At 64.9% G+C, this 16,998-nt stretch overlaps 1 protein-coding gene across 14 annotated transcripts in view; it reads left to right on the top strand.

The window, feature by feature from the left end:
- The window catches only part of AGAP3 (ArfGAP with GTPase domain, ankyrin repeat and PH domain 3), a 56,615-nt gene that overhangs the window by 23,487 nt on the left and 16,130 nt on the right, over positions 1-16,998 (top strand). For 5 of the 14 annotated variants that reach the window (XM_081533427.1, XM_081533423.1, XM_081533422.1 and 2 more), the window contains 8 exons: positions 6,703-6,761; positions 7,027-7,114; positions 7,330-7,415; positions 7,567-7,708; positions 8,201-8,335; positions 8,461-8,588; positions 10,110-10,268; positions 13,737-13,829. In XM_081533427.1, coding sequence (XP_081389553.1) covers positions 6,703-6,761; positions 7,027-7,114; positions 7,330-7,415; positions 7,567-7,708; positions 8,201-8,335; positions 8,461-8,588; positions 10,110-10,268; positions 13,737-13,829 — 890 coding nt within the window. Of the gene's footprint in view, positions 1-4,358; positions 5,260-6,702; positions 6,762-7,026; positions 7,115-7,329; positions 7,416-7,566; positions 7,709-8,200; positions 8,336-8,460; positions 8,589-10,109; positions 10,269-12,539; positions 13,547-13,736; positions 13,830-16,998 lie in introns of those variants that run through there. The other 9 variants (XM_081533429.1, XM_081533430.1, XM_081533431.1 and 6 more) reach the window with 6 other exon arrangements.

Raw genomic sequence — 16,998 nt, forward strand, 5'->3', positions numbered from 1 at the left:
GAACCCAGTTCAGTCCATGACAGCTTTCATCAGATTTTCAGAGAAAGACATGATCCAGAAGGGCCTCGGGATCTCTGAGGTCTGCCTCTGTGGTCTCTTGGGGAAGAGATGGAGGGACTGGTAATCCACAAGTCTGAGCTGATGGGGAACTGGCTCCCGGGACCGGAGAGAAGAGGACGCCCATATGTACAAGCACAGCCTGGGGGTTGGGGCCTCCAGCTCAATCCACAGGCCCAAGCTAATGGGGAACTGCTGAGGTGCCCAGCTATATTGGTCACTTGCTGCATGCCAGCTCAGCGCCGGACCCTCCATAAACACATCCCTGGTCAGCATAGCAACTTCAGCTGCAAAGGGGATTATCCCTGGTTTACAGACTAAAAACCCCGAGACCCAGTGACTTTCAGGGGACTAGACAGACGAGGAGCCAGTAGCAGCCAGAGGCTGAATTTGCACCCTAGTTTTGTCGGCTCCGGAGCACGTGTCTTGCCAACACACCCCTGTGCCTCTCCACTTTGGATCTGATCTCAACTGCGATTTATCTCAACAGACTGTCCCAGCCAGGGATCACATTCGTCAGCCTACCGCCCTCCCCACAAGGGAAGCAAAAGCCGGGGTGTGCAGTTTACACTCAGCAGCTAAGATGAATGTTCTTCATCCCTTCATTGACTCGTTGATCGATTCACAGAATCACCACGCACCACCCATGTCGTCCTGTTCGCCTCCCTCGGCTCAGCGGTCAAGGGGCTTGATGGACCCACATGGCCCGGGTCCCCACACGCCTTCCTGGGCGGCACAGCTGGTGGCCCCCCTGGCTGCAGGAAGATGTTTTGCTGCCACCTTGTGGTTAAGAAGACCCCAGCCAGCTGTCAGCAGGAAGCTTGCCCTTGCTGGGCTCGAAGTACCTCCCCAGGCTCCTTGGCTCAGTGGCCTCAGCTGGGCGTGCCTCCACACTTATCAGGGGATCATCCGGCAAATATTTGAGAGGGACTAGGTACAAGGTTCCGTGGGATTCCCGGACCCAAGGCCGCCCTTCTTTCTCCCACCACGGCACTGCCCCTCTGCACAGCATGCCTTTGCAGGGGGCTTTCTGTTTCTCCCTAGACACCCTGGGTTTAGTTGTGTGTCCCCACCGCCCCCAGGCCATGGCCGCACACGCAGGCACCCTCTTCTCTCAGGTCCCAATACCCAGTCCAGCGCACCCAGCTCTAGAGTCGGCTCTTCTCCTGACCTGCCTGTGCTCCGGGCTGCTCTTTGCTCTGCGTCTTCAGTTCCCCTAGAACCTTCCGTGGGGTCTCTGTGCAACAGATTCAGCCTGGCATTTCTGATGACCTTAAGCACCAGAGAAGTGACGCTAGAGCTAGTTTTATGGGATTTCTGTTTGGTTGGTGTGGCCCCAGCCTAGAGCTTTTCAGGACTGCCCTACTTTCCTTTGGGCCGTGTTGAGTGAGCTGTTGGCCGCATCTCTTTGAAGTCGAGTCTTGTGAGATGGAACACAGAGACCTTGTCCGTGACCAGGGGCGGCGGCGGTGGCTGATACCAACAAGGAAGAGAGGTGTGCAGCTGCCCCGAACTCCTTTCTGGGGTCTTTGGGCCGTTTACGTGCAGGCAGGTGCTCTTCTCTGTCTAGTCTCCCCGAGTCAGGAAAGGTTTCTGGGAAGAAGAACTAGGAAGGAGTCAGCCAGACGAGGAAGAGGAAGCTGTGCCAGGTTTAATTCTCTATGGCTGTGCAGAGGCTTCATTGCTGTGCCAGCTTTTCTCTACTCACGGGGAGCAGGGGCCCCTCTCTAGCTGGGATGTGTGGGTCTCTCCTGTTGCGGAGCACGGGCTCTAGGGCTCACCGGCTTCCGGAGTTGGAGCCCTTGGGCACAGTAGTCATGGCCCCCGGGCTCTGGAGCACAGCCTTAGTAGCTGTGGTGCACGGGCTTCGTTGCTCCGAGGCATGTGGGATCTTCCCGGGTCAGGGATTGAACTGGTGTCTCCTGAGTTGGCAGGTGGATTCTCTACCACTGAGCCAGCAGGGAGGCCCCAGGCTCAGCATTTTGCCTGGACCGATTCTGCAGGTGCAGTGGAGGCCCAGAGCTGGTGTGTCCTCTGAGAATGGAAGGTGTTCTTTAACCTTCTGGACTGGACACGGCTGCCTGCCTTCCTGGAGCCTGTGTGTGTGTGTGCGCCTGTGTGTGCACCTGTGTGTGTGTGCGTGCCTGTGTGTGCGCGTGCCTGTGTATGTGTGTCTGTGTGTTTCTGTGTGTCTGTGTCTCTGTGTGTGTGTCTGTGTCTCTGTGTGTCTGTGTGTCTGTGTGTGTCTGTGTGTCTGTGTGTGTGTGTCTGTCTGTAAGTGGGGGCCTTTTACTCTCCTGTTCTGTCCTGCTCCTCTCCGCCTGAGGGTAGCCAGTTGGGTTCTAAAGCAGCTCATCCCCCTGTTGGGCACCTTGTCCCCTGTCCCCCTTGAGTACCCACTTGCCTCTGATAGCTGCTGTCCTGTGCTTGCATTTTCATTGGCTTGGGGAGAGGGTTGGAATGAGCCGCCTTATTCTGTGGGGTCAGGTCATCCCATATATGTGCGTGAGAGAGGGCAGACAGACTGATAGGAACAAAGATAGGGAAGTTCCGTGTGTGAGGCTTAAACTTGGGAATGTGAGTCAGGACTCCTGGGTTGCATTCTTGTCTCCACGCCTGAAGGATCCTGGGAAGGGCTCTTCTGCAGAACCAACTATTACGTGGGGGAAATGTACCCCAGAGAGGAAGGCGCCGTCCTCATCACCGTTAATAACCAGTCCCAGGAAAATACGGACTCACCCCCTGGGGCCCAGGAGATCCAGCCCGGGACTTGGAAGTTTCCAGCTCGAGGTTCTGCGGAGCACCCAGGATGGAGGCCCTGCCTTCCTCAGGCATTCCCCCACCCCAGCCCCCTCTGGAATGTGCCACTTTTATCTTGTACTTTGCTTCTAACGAGGACCGAGGAATTCTAAAGCTGAGAGGGACAGAGATGTTGGGAGTTGGGTTGGACTGGGGCTGGAGCAAACCTGGGAGTATTATGTCTTCAGAGGGAAATGCAAGCCCCCTCAACATTGCCACTACCTAAACTGGTTTGTCCTGATCTGCTTGTGGTCCTTGTGGATTATGCTAAACTGGCCCATCTCCAGGACCCCGGACTGACGCTTAAATGGTTAGTGGAGAGCACAGCACAGCAACGACCTGTCCCCTGCCCCATCCTGGAGGGAGCCCTGCATTTAACGAGTGCCTGGGGCAGCCCACGAAGGGCATCGGTGCTTGGAGTCAGCCTGCCACGAGGTCTGCAGTCTGCAGCTTCAGCTCTGCACAGCCTCTGGACAGTGTGTGTGTGTGTGTGCGTGCCTGTGTGTGTGCGCGCCTGTGTGTGTGTGCACACCTGTGTGTGTGTGTGTGTCTGTGTCTGTGTGTATGTGTCTCTGGGTGTCTCTGTGTCTCTGTATGTGTGTGTGTGTCTGTCTGTAAGTGGGGGCCTTTTACTCTCCTGTTCGGTCCTGCTTCTGTCCGCCTGAGGGTAGCCAGCTGGGTTCTAAAGCAGCTCATCCCCCTGTTGGGCACAGGGGGAGGGGGACCAACGAGCTGGAGGAGGCTGGAAACTTCAGGGGCTCAGAAGTGAGTCACTCGTCCAGAACGATATGGTTCAGGTCCCAAGGTTATCTTCTGATTTTCTGCCGCCCTTGGGCAGGACAGCACTTACGCTAGTCCAGGTGATTTTATAGTCTTCGAGGAAGAAGATAGCCTCGGTCATTAACAGAAGAGCTGACTGAAACAACCAGCAACTCGGATTTGCAAGTTTCCCAACCTCAGACTGAGCCAAGAGCTAAGGATCACCTCATTCAGGCTCCATGTTTTCCAGATAAGAAGCCCTCAGTGTAACTCCTGACATAATTTAGGCTTTTACCAGCTCCCACCCTGGTGGATCATCTTCTGGTTCTTCCCTGGACAAAAAAGCGAATAGCCCGCTTCTCTCCAAAACCGAGCCCAGCGCATGGTGTGCCCAGGACTGTTATTTATTTGGCCTTCTCTTAATGACAGCTCCTCTCCTACCTGCCCCAACTGAGGAGGAGCCCTGGGCTGGAATTTCCTGTTTTCTGAGAGCTTGGGGGCCGCCGCCGCCGCCGTTCCCGGGTGTTCCAGGCCAGGCTTGCCGCCTCTCTCGGTGCTGGGCTGGCTCCCGGCCTCTCCAGGTCTGGGCTTGCCGGCTTGCGAGGTGGAGGCGTTGAGGGACTCAGTCGGCCGACACCAGGTGCCCAGAGGCCGGAGGTCCGTGCGCCCCGGCCGCGGCCCCGGCCCGGGCCCAGCCCCGCGCCCCTCGCCATGGGCCTGGCCCTCGCCCGCGGGCCCTGAGCATGGAGCGGGGCTGGCCGCCGGCGGACAGCTGCAGCCGGGAGCGGCCCGCCGCCTGCCGCCGCGCCCTCAGCGTCTGCGACTCGCTGGACGTTCACGGCGCCCCGGCCGGCCGCGCCGCCTCCGCCCTGCAGGCCGCCCTGTGCGCCGCGCGCGAGCAGCCGGCGCGGCCGCGGAGCGTGTGCTCTGGCGGCCTGGGGCCGCCGCCGCCCCCCGCCGGCGCCCGCAGCCTGCTGCTCGGACTCCTGCGCCCGCGCCTCGGCCGCCGCGGCACCCCCGACGGCCGCGCGTCGGCTCCCGGGCCCGCGCCCAGCCCCGCGCCGAGCCCCGCGTCCAGCCCCGCGCCAGCTCGCCGCAGCCGGCACCGGGGCGCCCAGGCGCCGCGGCCCACCAGCATGACGTTCCTGGAGGTGAACCGCCTGGAGCTGGCGGCCGAGGCCGAGGGCGCGGGCGCGGGGCTGGGCCGCGCGGGCAGCGCCGGCTTCCTGCGGGGCGCCTCGCTCTGGAGCAGTCAGCGCTGGCAGGTGCTGCGCGGCAGCGGCGGGCGCAGCGCCCCGAGCCCCCGGCGCGGCCTATCGGCGCTGAGGAAGAGCTTCAGCTTCCGCCTGCGCCGCGGCCAGGAGATCCGGCGCGCCGAGTCCGGGCTGCTGCCCCGCGCGCGCACCCGCAGCGACGGCGACGCCAGCTCCCTGGGCGCCTTCCCCAGCCGCCGCGACCTGCTGCTGGGCACCGAGGCCCCGCGCGCCGCGCCCGAGCCCGGCCGCCCCCGCACCGCCGCTGGCCTCTGGAGGCTGCTCACCAGCCGCTTCCGCCGGAGGGAGCCCGCGCCCGCGCCCGCGCCGTCCGAGCCGCTGTGGAGCCGCCGGGCGGCCGCGGCCCCCGGACTCCTGGGCACGCCGAGCGGTAAGGGGGAGCCCCCGGGCCTGGGTGTCCTCCCTGGTTGGAGCCCGGGCTTGAGGGCGGGTGTGAAACAAACTGGACACCTACCGGGAGAGGTGGGCGTGCCGTGAAGGCAGGGGGCGTGGGGGGTCCACCAGACGGGGCTGGACCGAGTGGATCGGCGCCCGGCAGAGTCTGGGGTCGCTGTTGGGTCTGGAGACGGTGGCTGTGGCAGAGGCGGGCTTCCAGGTGGGTCCCTGGAGGGCCTCCCTCCCGTGCCCCTAGCGAAGTGGAAGGAGAGCGGATCGGAAGGGCTCCTTTCTTTCTCACTTTTGGAGACCCAGGAAAGGGCCCCGGGACGGATGAGACTCACTGGGAGCCCGGGCCGGCCCTGGAGGGCGGGGAGGACTAGATCAGCAGCAGCTCTAGCTCCCAGGTGAGGCTTGAGCCCTCACCGCTAAGCTGCTTTTGCAGATAAGTTTAGGGACTGGACCCGCGCGTCATAACTACTCTTGGAGGCAGCCTGCGGGGGGTGGGGAGTGAGCCCCGCCCCTCAGAGCCTGGTCCCTGCGGAGCTGCCTGGAGCCGGCCCCAGGATGTCTGTGCCAACCTAGAGAATCAAGGAGAGGGGCTGGCCCTGGCAGGGGCTTTGGGTAGCGCCTGGGTGAGGCAGGAGCTGGGGATGGACTGGAGAGGAGGAGCCCTGGAGGCGGATCTCTGGGAAAGAAAGGGTGGCTGGCTCCTGCCAAGGAGGAGCCTGGGGATCAGGGAGGGTTGGGAGGGACAGACAGCTCCCTGTTGGACCGGCCTCTCACCAAACAGGGCCAGGTGAAGGGCTCCGCCCTCTTTGCTCACCAGGAATGTAGTGGGTGGCCCCACCCTGCCAGGGTGAGCTGTTCCTACCGGCTGCAGAGGCGGGCCCCCAGCCCAGCTTGGGTCTGGCAGAGACCCACTGGAGCGGCCTCTCACCAGGCGGGGGCGCTGGCCAGGGCATGACTCAAGGTAGTAACTGCCCACTCTGCTGGAGGAGGGATCTGGCCCGTCCAGGCCAGAGAATTGAGGGCTGTCACCCTGCTATTCTATTGGCAGAGAGCATTCTTGCTCTCTAGGGAGCTAGGGGCTTCCCAGGCGGCGCTAGTGGTAAAGCACCCGCCTGCCAGTGCAGGAGATGTAAGAGATGTGGGTTTGATCCCTGGGTGGGGAAGATTCCTCTGGAGGAGGGCATGGCCACCCACTCCAGTATTCTTCCCTGGAGAATCCCCACGAACAGAGGAGCCTGGTGGGCTACTGTCCACGGGGTCGCAGAGCGTTGGACATGACTGAAGCGACTTGAGCGTGCACAGGGAACGAGGGCGTGAGGGTGTTTTCTGGCCTCACAAAGGGGCTGGGTCACAGAGGCAGCCGGTGGTGGATAGCAAAGGGGGCGTGTGCCACCCCAGCCCTGACCGGTGGCCTTCTCTCCTGCAGACTCCTTTGTGAACAGCCAGGAGTGGACCCTGAGCCGCTCAGTGCCAGAGCTTAAAGTGGTGAGTGAGGCCCGGGGAGGCACAGGCAGCCCTGGGCTGGGGGTGCAGGCTGGAGCGGGGGGCCGGCGTGAGTCCCCCCGACCACCCTGGCTTCCAGTCCCCTCCATCTCCAGGCTCGGCCTCACCCCGCGGCCATGTCTTCCCTGTTTCTCTTGCCTTTCCCATCCTTGGCGCTGGGCCATCTCCTCCCGAGTGGATCAGCCCGTCCTGCCGTCCGGTGTCTGTCCGCCCTGCCCTCTGACCGCTGCTCCCTCCTCTCCCGCAGGGCATTGTAGGGAACCTGTCTAGTGGGAAGTCCGCCCTGGTGCACCGCTATCTGACGGGGACCTATGTCCAGGAGGAGTCCCCTGAAGGTGAGCGTTAATGGGCCGGCCCCGGGCCCTGCGGCTGCGCTCTGCCTGCCCCATCCCTGTTTCCCCGCTGTCTGTGCAGGGGGCTGCAGCCCCTTGTCTCTCTCCATCCTCCCGTCTTCTCTGTTGGAAGCTGTGGATCCCTTTGTGTGGCCACCCCCCACTGCCGTGGGCTCACTCTTGCGACTTGAGGCTTGACCGCGCGCGCTTTGTTCTAGGGGGTCGGTTTAAGAAGGAGATTGTGGTGGATGGCCAGAGTTACCTGCTGCTGATCCGAGATGAAGGAGGCCCCCCCGAGCTCCAGGTAGCCCTGGCCCGTGGCGCCCCCTATTTTTAGAGTTTCCCAGCTAGGACTCCAGCAAGATCGTGTGTGGGGTGGTGGGGCGGGAGGTGGTGGCGAAGTTTGCCCATGCCCAGGTGAGGGTGGTAATTCTGTTCCGTCCCCCCCCCCCCAGTTTGCCGCCTGGGTGGACGCAGTGGTGTTTGTGTTCAGCCTGGAGGATGAGATCAGCTTCCAGACAGTGTACAACTACTTCCTGCGCCTCTGCAGCTTCCGCAACACCAGCGAGGTCCCCATGGTGCTGGTGGGCACACAGGGTGAGCGGCCCTGCTCTCTGGGGTGGCGCGGCGGCTGTGGGTCCCCGGCGGGCCGGCCTGAGAAAGCCTGGCCCCCTAACCCTCCTGCCCTCCTGGCGCTGATCCAGCCCTTCTGGTGGGCCACCCCCCACCCCCCACCCCCCACCCCCCACCCCCCACCCCCCACCCCCACCCTCCACCCCCCACCCCCACCCTGAGCAGGCGCCTCCTCTCTGCCCCCTACACACTGGGTCGGCCCCCGGCTGTGATCCTGCCGTCCGTGTGATGGCCGGGCCTGTAGCACTCTTTGAGATGGACGCACAGAGGGGCTGGCCCATTTCCACCCAGTGAGTCGGAGGCAGAGCTGGAATGAGGCCCAGACCCCCGTATTCTCGCGCTCCGCGGCGTCCGCCACCGGGGCTCTCGGCCCACCCCACCCTCCGACCAAATGGCCCAGCACCCAGCTCGTCAGCCGGCTGAGTCAGCCCCTGATCCCCCCCCCGTCTCTGACAGACGCCATCAGTGCCGCGAACCCGCGGGTCATCGACGACAGCAGGGCCCGCAAGCTGTCCACAGACTTGAAGCGGTGCACCTACTACGAGACGTGTGCCACCTACGGGCTCAACGTGGAGCGCGTCTTCCAGGACGGTAACTCGGCGGGTGCCAGGCGCTGCCCTGGAGGGGGGTCAGGCAGGCTCTGGGGAGGGGGGAGTCAGCTCTAAGTGGGGTTACCCCCGCCCCAGAGGGGTCGTTGACTCTGCTGTCCCCTGCAGTGGCCCAGAAGGTAGTGGCCTTGCGGAAGAAGCAGCAGCTGGCCATCGGGCCCTGCAAGTCACTGCCCAACTCCCCCAGCCACTCCGCCGTGTCCGCCGCCTCCATCCCGGCCGTACACATCAACCAGGTGCGGCCAGCCTCCCACGCTCCTCCCACCGCACGCCCATCCCACCCCGCCGTGGCCCTGCCTCTCCATTCTGTCTGTCTGCCTGCCTGTCCCCGCCGCGTCTGGTCTCCCACCTTGCGGATGGTTTGAAAGCACTGGCTCGAGTCCCCTTAGCCTGCACGCCTGGCCTGGCCTGGCCCCCCCCTGTGCCCCACGGACCCTGCCCTCCCGCTCCCAGCTCCCCTCGCCGCTCCACACATCTCACCCCGCAGCGGCCGCCACTGCCTAAGCATTTGCTCTGGTCAGCCGGGGTTAGCACGGGCTCAGTACCCACCTCCAGAGGAGTCCCTGGAGGCCTGGCCCCTCCTCACCTGCCGGCCTCTGTCCCCATGTTTGCGTTTAGGAGGGCAGCACTTACCCAACAAGGGCCGATGGCATTTGTGCCGCGTGGGGTCCGTGGTGGTGGTGGGGTCCCTAAGCTGGGTCCTGCTGTGTCCCTCCCATATTACCCCTTGGACACCTGCATGCTTCCGGGGTCTACTGCCTGGTCAGTTCTGGGCCCTTGACGTTAGGCCCAGGGCTTCTGTAACTGTGTTCCCGGATTCGGTCTCCCGCTCTGCGGAAAGCCCTGGGCCAGCATGGGCGTGTGTGCTGAGCGGTCAAGTCCACGGCTGCTCCTTTCCTTCCACCAAGGGCCATTGTCTTTGCAAAGGCCTCCCAGCCCCCAGCGTCCTGATGGCCTGGTGGGCTTTTCCAGGGACTCCCTCCCTTTACAGCTGTAGAAGATCTTAGGGCTCCCCTGTAAGAAAGGCAGAGCCACACACAGGTCGTCTCCACTGTCTCTGAGCCACTCGGCCTCGCAGCAGAGTCAGCTGTGCGCAGGGGCCCTGCCCGCCACGGGGTGGCAGCTCGGGTGTTGGCCTTGGACCGGAGGAGGCTGCAGGGGCAGGGCGCGTCCTCTACTTAGTGACCGTCTGGTGGGCTGTTGGGGGTGGCCTTGTCCCGCCACCATGGCTCTTGGAGCCGCCAGCGGTGAGCACCGCTGCTGTGCATGTCCTGCTGTCCTCTGCTTCCTCCGGTTGGCAGCCTTAGTCGCTGTCCTCTCCCCGCCCCACCCTCCTCCTCCCCGTATCTCACGCCCTGTCGCCCTGTCACACACAGAGCCTGGAAGCCAGCCTCACCTTCCACACCCCCTCACGCCCTGAGCCCCACCCGGCCTCCCACAGCCTGGGTTCTTTGTCACAGACCTGGGGAGCTCATCCAGGGTGACCCGTCACCTGGTGTCACGCCCAGCTGTGAGCCAAGACTCTTCAGTCTTGTTCTTTCCCGGCTCCTGCCCTTGACTCCAGCCCTTTGCCTCTGATTCAGCTAGGGGCCCTAGGCAGGGGTGGAGGGTGGGCAGCCCAGGGCGGTGACCGTGGCGTCCCGCGCGCCTCCAGGCCTTTGCTGCCCACCTCCTTGGTTAGCCCCCGGCCCCTCCGCTCTGCCCCGCGAGCCCCAGGCCCCGGGTCCAGCCGCCCTGAGAGCCCTCTCTGTCCTCAGGCCACGAATGGCGGCAGCAGCGCCTTCAGCGACTACTCGGCCTCAGTCCCCTCCACGCCCAGCATCAGCCAGCGGGAGCTGCGCGTGGAGACCATCGCTGCCTCCTCCACCCCCACACCCATCCGCAAGCAGTCCAAGCGGCGCTCCAACATCTTCACGGTACGTGCCCAGCCTTCCCACCGCCGACCAGGCAGGGCCGAGCCCCTGGCCTCCAGGACGCTGCACCTGCCCTCTCTGCATCCACATGGACACGCGTCGCTCCCGGGGGGAGCTCTGTGCAGGCGCCCCCCATCAGCACCCAGACTGTGATCCTCCGTGGGCTCCGTGCAGGCGCCCCCCACCTCCCCCATCCTCCATCAGCACGCAGACTTTGATCCTCCTCCGAGCCCGCGGGGCTGCCCCTCAGCAGGGTCACACAGAGACCCTCCTCCCGGCCCCTCAGGGCTGTCCTGGCCCTGGAGGGCTTTTTGTCCTCTCTAAACTCCGAGACACCCTGGAGCCCGCCCTTGTGGACCTAGGCCCTGGGTGGCTGGCCCAAGGCCACAGGAAGCGGTAGATGGCAGAACCAGAGCAGGTCCAGGCCTCCCAGTCCGCCTGCACCCCACCCACCCACCCCCGTTCTTTTCATTCCACCGCGCTTCCCCCCAGCTGCTGCCATCGGCTCGACAAAAGGCCCGGACGTCTTTCCCCAGACCCCTGTGTCTCCCAAGTCCTGCCTCGGTGTCCCCCCAGCCACCCGCCACAGGCTCTGCTCTCAGCCCTTCCACGCAGACCCCCAGCCCAGGGTCCTGTGTGGGGACCCCTCCTGCCACTAGGGCCTTGCCCGTCACCTCTCAGGGGCCCGAGCCTCCGTCTGGCCCGCGGTGCCCGCCCCCAGACACACTGTCCAGCAGGGGGGCTTGGCTGGACCCTCCCGGCAGTCGTGGGCCCGACGAGGCGGGCGCGCCGCCCTGGGCGAGCCCGCGTGGGGAGATGGCCCTGTCTCTCCGCGTCGCTCCTCGTCCCACTTTCCGAGCGTCGGGGCTCAGGTGTCGGTCGGTCGGTCCAGACCCGGCCAGGGTCAGGCCCCTGCCAGGCCCTCAGGAACCCAGCTCAGACAGAGCCAGTGCTCCCCAGGCCTCGCCCCTGCATTCTCGCTGTGCGCGCTTCTGCCTCGTCTGCCTGCCTGTCCCCTGCGGCCCTGCCCCGCGCCCTCCATCCTGTTGACCGCACCGTCCTGCTGCTGCCGTGCGTCACCCGCCACCCCTAGCCCCGACCCTGCCTGGGCTCACAGCTTCTTGCTTCTGTTCACGCCTGCTGAGACACACAGCGCCCCGGGCTGCCTGCTTTTGCGTTAACCCCCCCTGCGGCCGCCGTGGGCCCCGTAGGTGCCTGGGTCTGCAGTGACCGCCCGCGGTGCCCGCTCGCTGACGTCCTGCCCACCTGCTCCTCTCCCCACGTTCCTCCCCTCCCACCTTCCTCTGCTGCTCACCCGGCGCCTCCATGCGCCCCGCGCCCCGCCGCCTGTTCCTCTGCACTGCCTTCACGTGCCCCTCGCCGTGCCCGCCCGTCCTCCACGGCACAGCCGCCCCTCCGGGCCTCTTTCATTCTCTCCATCTTCACTGTGGCGACCTGATTTTTTTTGTTTTTTTTCTCTCCATCGTTTCCATGGTGACCTCACTTGCGCCATTGTCCTTGAGGGAGCCTCCAGACGCGCCCGTGTCTCTCGAGGTGCCTCTCGGGACCTCCCCTTCTCATCGTCGCTGCTGGGGTGGGAGGGTGGGGGGTCTCCCCCTCTTGCCATCCTCCGGCAGAGCCACGCCTGCCCCTGTCCCACCCCCATGACTTTCCCGCTGGACATGCCGCTGACGTTCCCCTGGTCTCTGCCCTGTGACTTCACGTCCTTGTTTTTGTTGCTCCCCTCGCCCTGGTTCCCCGTCCCGGGTGGGGTGCCCACCCCACGCCCCCCACCCTCCTCTGGGTTCCCAGGGGTCCTTCAGTGGTTGCGGGGGGGGCCTCTGCTGGCCCGCCTGGCTGGGACAGGCTGCATGTGAACCCCGTTCCCCATGACCGGCTCTTCCGTCTGGGGGCACAAGGGGCAGAGGCCACAGTGCCCAGGAGAGGCCCCCGGAGGGCAGGCGCTGGTAGCAGAGCTGTCTGGGCAGTGGCCCGGCTCTTCCTGCTGGTTTGGCTGCGGCCCCCGTTGCCTGCTCCCCAGCAGCCTGGAGGAGCTGGGGGAGGGATGTGGGGACCGGACCGCAGAGCACCCCCCCAGCCCGCACCCTGACATGGACCGCCGGCCTGCAGCCTCTCCTCCTCCTCCTCCTCCTCCTCTTCAGCCGCCTCTCCTCCCCGGGCGCCCGGGTTCTCTGCCCTCGCTACTTGCTGACCCACCGTGTGCGCGGCTTGAGTATAACTTGCCAAAAATCTCTATTCTTTCGATATTTGCAGATATGTGCCACTGTTTCCAACTTTTCATCAACAAAAAGGCCTTTCCAACTCCTTCCAAATTAGAAGACCAGGTGGTGACACACAGCACCTCTGGACATTCTCCCCCGTTGCGGGGCCGGGCCCTGGGACTGCTCTCAGATGAGAAGCGGCCGCCGTGCTCCCCACTCCAGAGACCCACAGGAACCTTTGTAACTAACCCCCACACCCCCAGGGAAGGCTAGGAACCGCCGGAGCGCCCCGCCAGCCCGGGCGGCCAGCCCGGTGGAACGCACGGCGCCAGGCTCTCGCCGCATGGAGAAGAAGGGAGCTCGGCCCCTGTCCCCGCCCGGCGCGCCGGCCAGCGACGAGGCCCAGAGGCCGGGGCGTCCAGCGCCCGCCCGGCCGGCCGGCCGGCGGCCCAGCTGCTCCCGGGGGTGCTCCCCGCCCCTCCCCTCCTCTGCTCCTTCCTGCATGGACTTCTCTGCTGTTCCTGCTCCGCTGGACGCCGCCGCCGCCTCCTCCTCCTCCTCGCCGCGCTTGCCTTCCCCTCTCTTGGCCCCCCCCACCCCGTTTCCTAGGATCCGCATCGGGCCGGGCTCTGCCCCAGGAGCCCCGGCAGGGGCGCAAGGCCTCCTCCGGCCTCTCTCCTCTCTGTCTCCATCCACTGTGCCCCCTCGGGCCTCGCGGCCGCTGAGCTAGGCGCGCTGTGCCGCCACGTGTGGTGTGTCTGTGCCCGCGGACGGACGGGCCGCGGCCCGCTCTCACTTCTGGACTTTGCTCCCCACCCTGGTGGTCGTGCCCCGTGCTGCTCCCAGCCAGCCCGCAGCCCCACCGTCCACCTCTCCTCTCCGGGCCCCTTCCCTTCTCTTAGGCCCCAGCCTCCCCCCCGCCCCCCTGGGCTGCGCACTGCTCACGCCCGCCCTCGGTATCTCGTGTCCTTGCTCTTTTGTAAGGGGCGGGCCCGGCCCAGTGATGACCTGTGCTGCTCTGTATGGTGCCGTGTGTAAGAATAAACGCCCGTTGGAATATTCGTGGTCTCCGTTCCTTCCCAGTCCCGCCGTGCCCTCCCCTGCCCCGGCCCTGCCTGGCTGCTAGGGCCTGTCCAGGAGGAGGGAGGGATTTGGGGAGGGTGGGGTGCTGGCTGGGGATTCCAGGTGGGCAGCTGAACCCCCGCAGACCCCGGGGCCCCTCTGACACTCCCCTTCTTTTCTCTTCCAGTCTCGAAAGGGTGCCGACTTGGACCGGGAGAAGAAGGCCGCCGAGTGCAAGGTGGACAGCATCGGGAGCGGCCGGGCCATCCCCATCAAACAGGTCAGCGCTCCTTTCCCCCGGGGCTAGAGAGGAGAGGAGGCCTAGGCAATGCTGGAGCATGGCTCTGGAAGATGGGAGAGGCCAGCATCCCGGGCCCTGCGAGGCCTGAGCTGTTAACACACCTCTGGCAAGGATGTCCCGGAACCTTCAACCGGGCCTGGCCCTGCCTGTTTGCCATCATCACCACCTGGGGGCAGCAGAGAGCCGCCCGCCACCCTCAGCGGCTCTTCACTGGTGGTGGTGATTCTGGAGGTGCCCGGCCCTGCAGGAGGACTTGGTCTCCCCTGCCTCCCTCCCCTCCCCCCCCCGAAAAGGGATCAAATTCACAAAAGAGCACTCTGAGGAGTATGGATTGAGGGGCATACCAAGGGCTGCTCCTACCCTGGGTTCACCAGCCGAGTCTTACCTGGTGAGCCTCTTGTGTGTTTGAAAAGAGGAAACTTAGTCCTGATATAGTCTCCGGAGTCACTGCCTGGTAGGGCGCCCAGACCGCCTGGCCTGGGTGTCTTGGCTAGAAAAAGACGTTGCGTGATGGAGAGGGTCTCCAGTGATGGAAGGCAGAGTTGCTTGCTGGTGTGCTGGGCAGGGCTGTAGAACCGCCGAGCTGGACGCGGTGGAGAGAGGAGGTGTCAGGTGAGAGCCTGCTGGCCCAGCTGCCCACAGGGACGGCCAGCAGCCTGGTGGTTAGCCTGCTGTGTCGCCAGGATGCTGCACTTGGCACAGACACATCTTCTTGGGAGCCGGTGTTTAGAGACGCTCTGTGTCTACGGGAGCCATGATGTCTGTGTTTGAGTAGACTTGTGTGGCCAGAGGACCTGAGGTCAGCCTGGCCAGGGTCCTGTGATCGGGTCTGGCCATCCTGGCTGGGGCTTCTGTGACCAGAATCATGTTAGGGATGGGGGTTTCTGACCCCATGGTGAGGGGCCATGGCGAATGGAGAACCCTGGAAGTGTCTCGGGGCCCAGAGGACACAGTGGGGAGCGCTGGGGGTGCTTCAGTCCTCCAGAAGTGTCACCGAGGGATGCCCCGCAGGGACCCTCCTCGGTAGGTGGGGAGAGGGGCTGGGAGGATGGCAGCGGGCAGTCTCCTCCCCGTTTCTCTGTGTGTCTGGGTGCAGAACTGGCCCATAAACCTGTTGATGGCGTGTCTCTGGGGCTGTGCCAACCCAGGCTTCCTCACAGGGCCTCTTGCCAGGCCAGGCGATGGGGACCTACTGGGGGGTGGGGAGGACTGTCACTCCCTGCTTTGTGCGTGTGCTGAGTATACACACAGGCACAGGTAAACATTCAACAAATGCAACGCTTCCCCCACCCAGCCACCCGTCCTTGCTTTGAGATCAGTCTAGCCCCAAACGCACCCCGCTTCCTGACTGGGGTCTGGCCTAATTTATCTGCTCCCTGAATCCTGCACAGGGAAGGGAAAGAGGGTCTGTGCGGTGGGGGATGAAGCCCTGTGAACTTGAACCTGAGGCTCCGGTCCGCCTGGAGGGGTCAGCGAGGTCACTTGAGGACCCTAGGCCCCCCCTAAACTCAGGGATCCTCAGGAGGAGGGGCCCGGCCAGGAGACTGAGCCGCTGCACCTGAATCTAGCCACCAGGGATCACACGGAGGGCTTTGGGGACGTGCCTACCGTCGGGATGGGGCACCACCGCGCCCTTTCCTCTCACCTGGGCCGGTGGCTGTTCCTTGCGTCCCTCCCCGCGCCCCGGGGCCAAGCTCACCCCTTTCCCAGCCCTCCTGTCCCGCGCTTCTCCTGGTTCCTCGCTCCCCCTCCCCCTGCTCCTGCTGGGAGTGGAGATTGCATTTCAGTTGCCATTTGCATTCCCAATCAATCCGGACTCCGCAATTAAGCCGGCTGGCGGAGCCGGGCGGGAGGCGGCGGGGAACGGGTCCTCTGGGGGCTGTCGCCCCCGCGCACCGCTCACATTCCGCCCCAGATTGCTTCCTGCGCCGCCGTGCGCAGCCGGCCGGCCCGGGGAGGGGAGCCAGCGCCCCTGGGGCGCGGGGAGGGCCGGGCCGAGCGGGCGGCCGGGCAGGTGAGCGGCGGGGCCGGGAGGAGCGCGTGGGTGCGGGCTGAGCCCCCTTCGCAGCCGCAATCGCGTCGCTCCCCCCCCCCCCCCCCCGGCCCCGGCGTTCCTCCCACTTCCCGCCCCGGCTAACGCGCGCCGGAGCCTCATTCCCACGGTCCGGAGAGGGGCCGGTGGAGGAGGGGAGAGACTTCGGGGCAGAAAGGGCTGCCCTCCTCGCTGCCTCGGCATCCTGATTTCTGATCTGCTGGGGGGTGGGAGGGGTGCTCCGTAGGTGAGTCTGCCTGTCCAAGAAGGCGGCCCAGGCAGTTTCGGGACTTGGGAGATGTTAAGGGCTCCTGACTGGTAGAAGGCTGGGTAGCCGTGAGCCAGGATGGACCAGGAGGGCACGCGGTGAAGACAAAGGGACAGAGAAGGGAGCTCCGCCATGAAGGGGTTTGGGACAGAGGCCCCGGTGGAGTCTCCCCCGGGGGCTGGGGGTGCAGGTGGGAAGGGAGATGGTGGGATGAGGCGCCTCCCCCAGCCCCTCCCCGGCAGCCTTCTCCAGAGTCCGGCCCCCCAGTCTTCGGGCCCGGGGTCCACAGTCAGCGGAGAGGTAGCGGCTGAGCTGTGTCCGTGTCCTTGGCCTGCGAGGGGATGGGTGCCACGCCCCTGAGGCAGGTCACCAGGGCTCCTTCAGGGACCACCAGACAGTAGCCCACTGCCTCTGCCTTCTGGGATGTTCCAGCCACCCTGCTGTCTAGGGAAGATCTCAGTTCACACCCCTAGTCTTCAGAAGCTGCTTGTGAGGAAAGGGGACCAGGTCTCCGCAGTGTCCTTAGGCGGCCCCACCTCCTCCAGCCAGAGGATGAGGGAGGGAGGGAAGGGTAAAAACACCTGTTGAAAAGCGGGACTGGAGGCCTCTGCCTCCGGCCCCTGATGTGGGAATCCCACACCACCTGCTTGCTAACCTGGCTGTTCCGGGGCTGAGCCTCCTAGTAGGAGGCCTGAGCAGGGGAGGGCGTCCTGGAATCGGGGTTTACCCCCTTCTCTGTCACACTGAGTCTCCTGACCCCCATTTCCAGCCTGCCTGAGGGCAGGGCACCCCCCTCCTGAAGGAGAGGCCAGCATAGCGGCGCTGAGCTCCTCCTTTGTGACCCCTTT

Source organism: Giraffa tippelskirchi, chromosome 10, assembly GCF_054371585.1.
Source record: "Giraffa tippelskirchi isolate mGirTip1 chromosome 10, T2T-mGirTip1v1.2.pri, whole genome shotgun sequence".
NCBI classification, from domain to species: domain Eukaryota; kingdom Metazoa; phylum Chordata; class Mammalia; order Artiodactyla; family Giraffidae; genus Giraffa; species Giraffa tippelskirchi.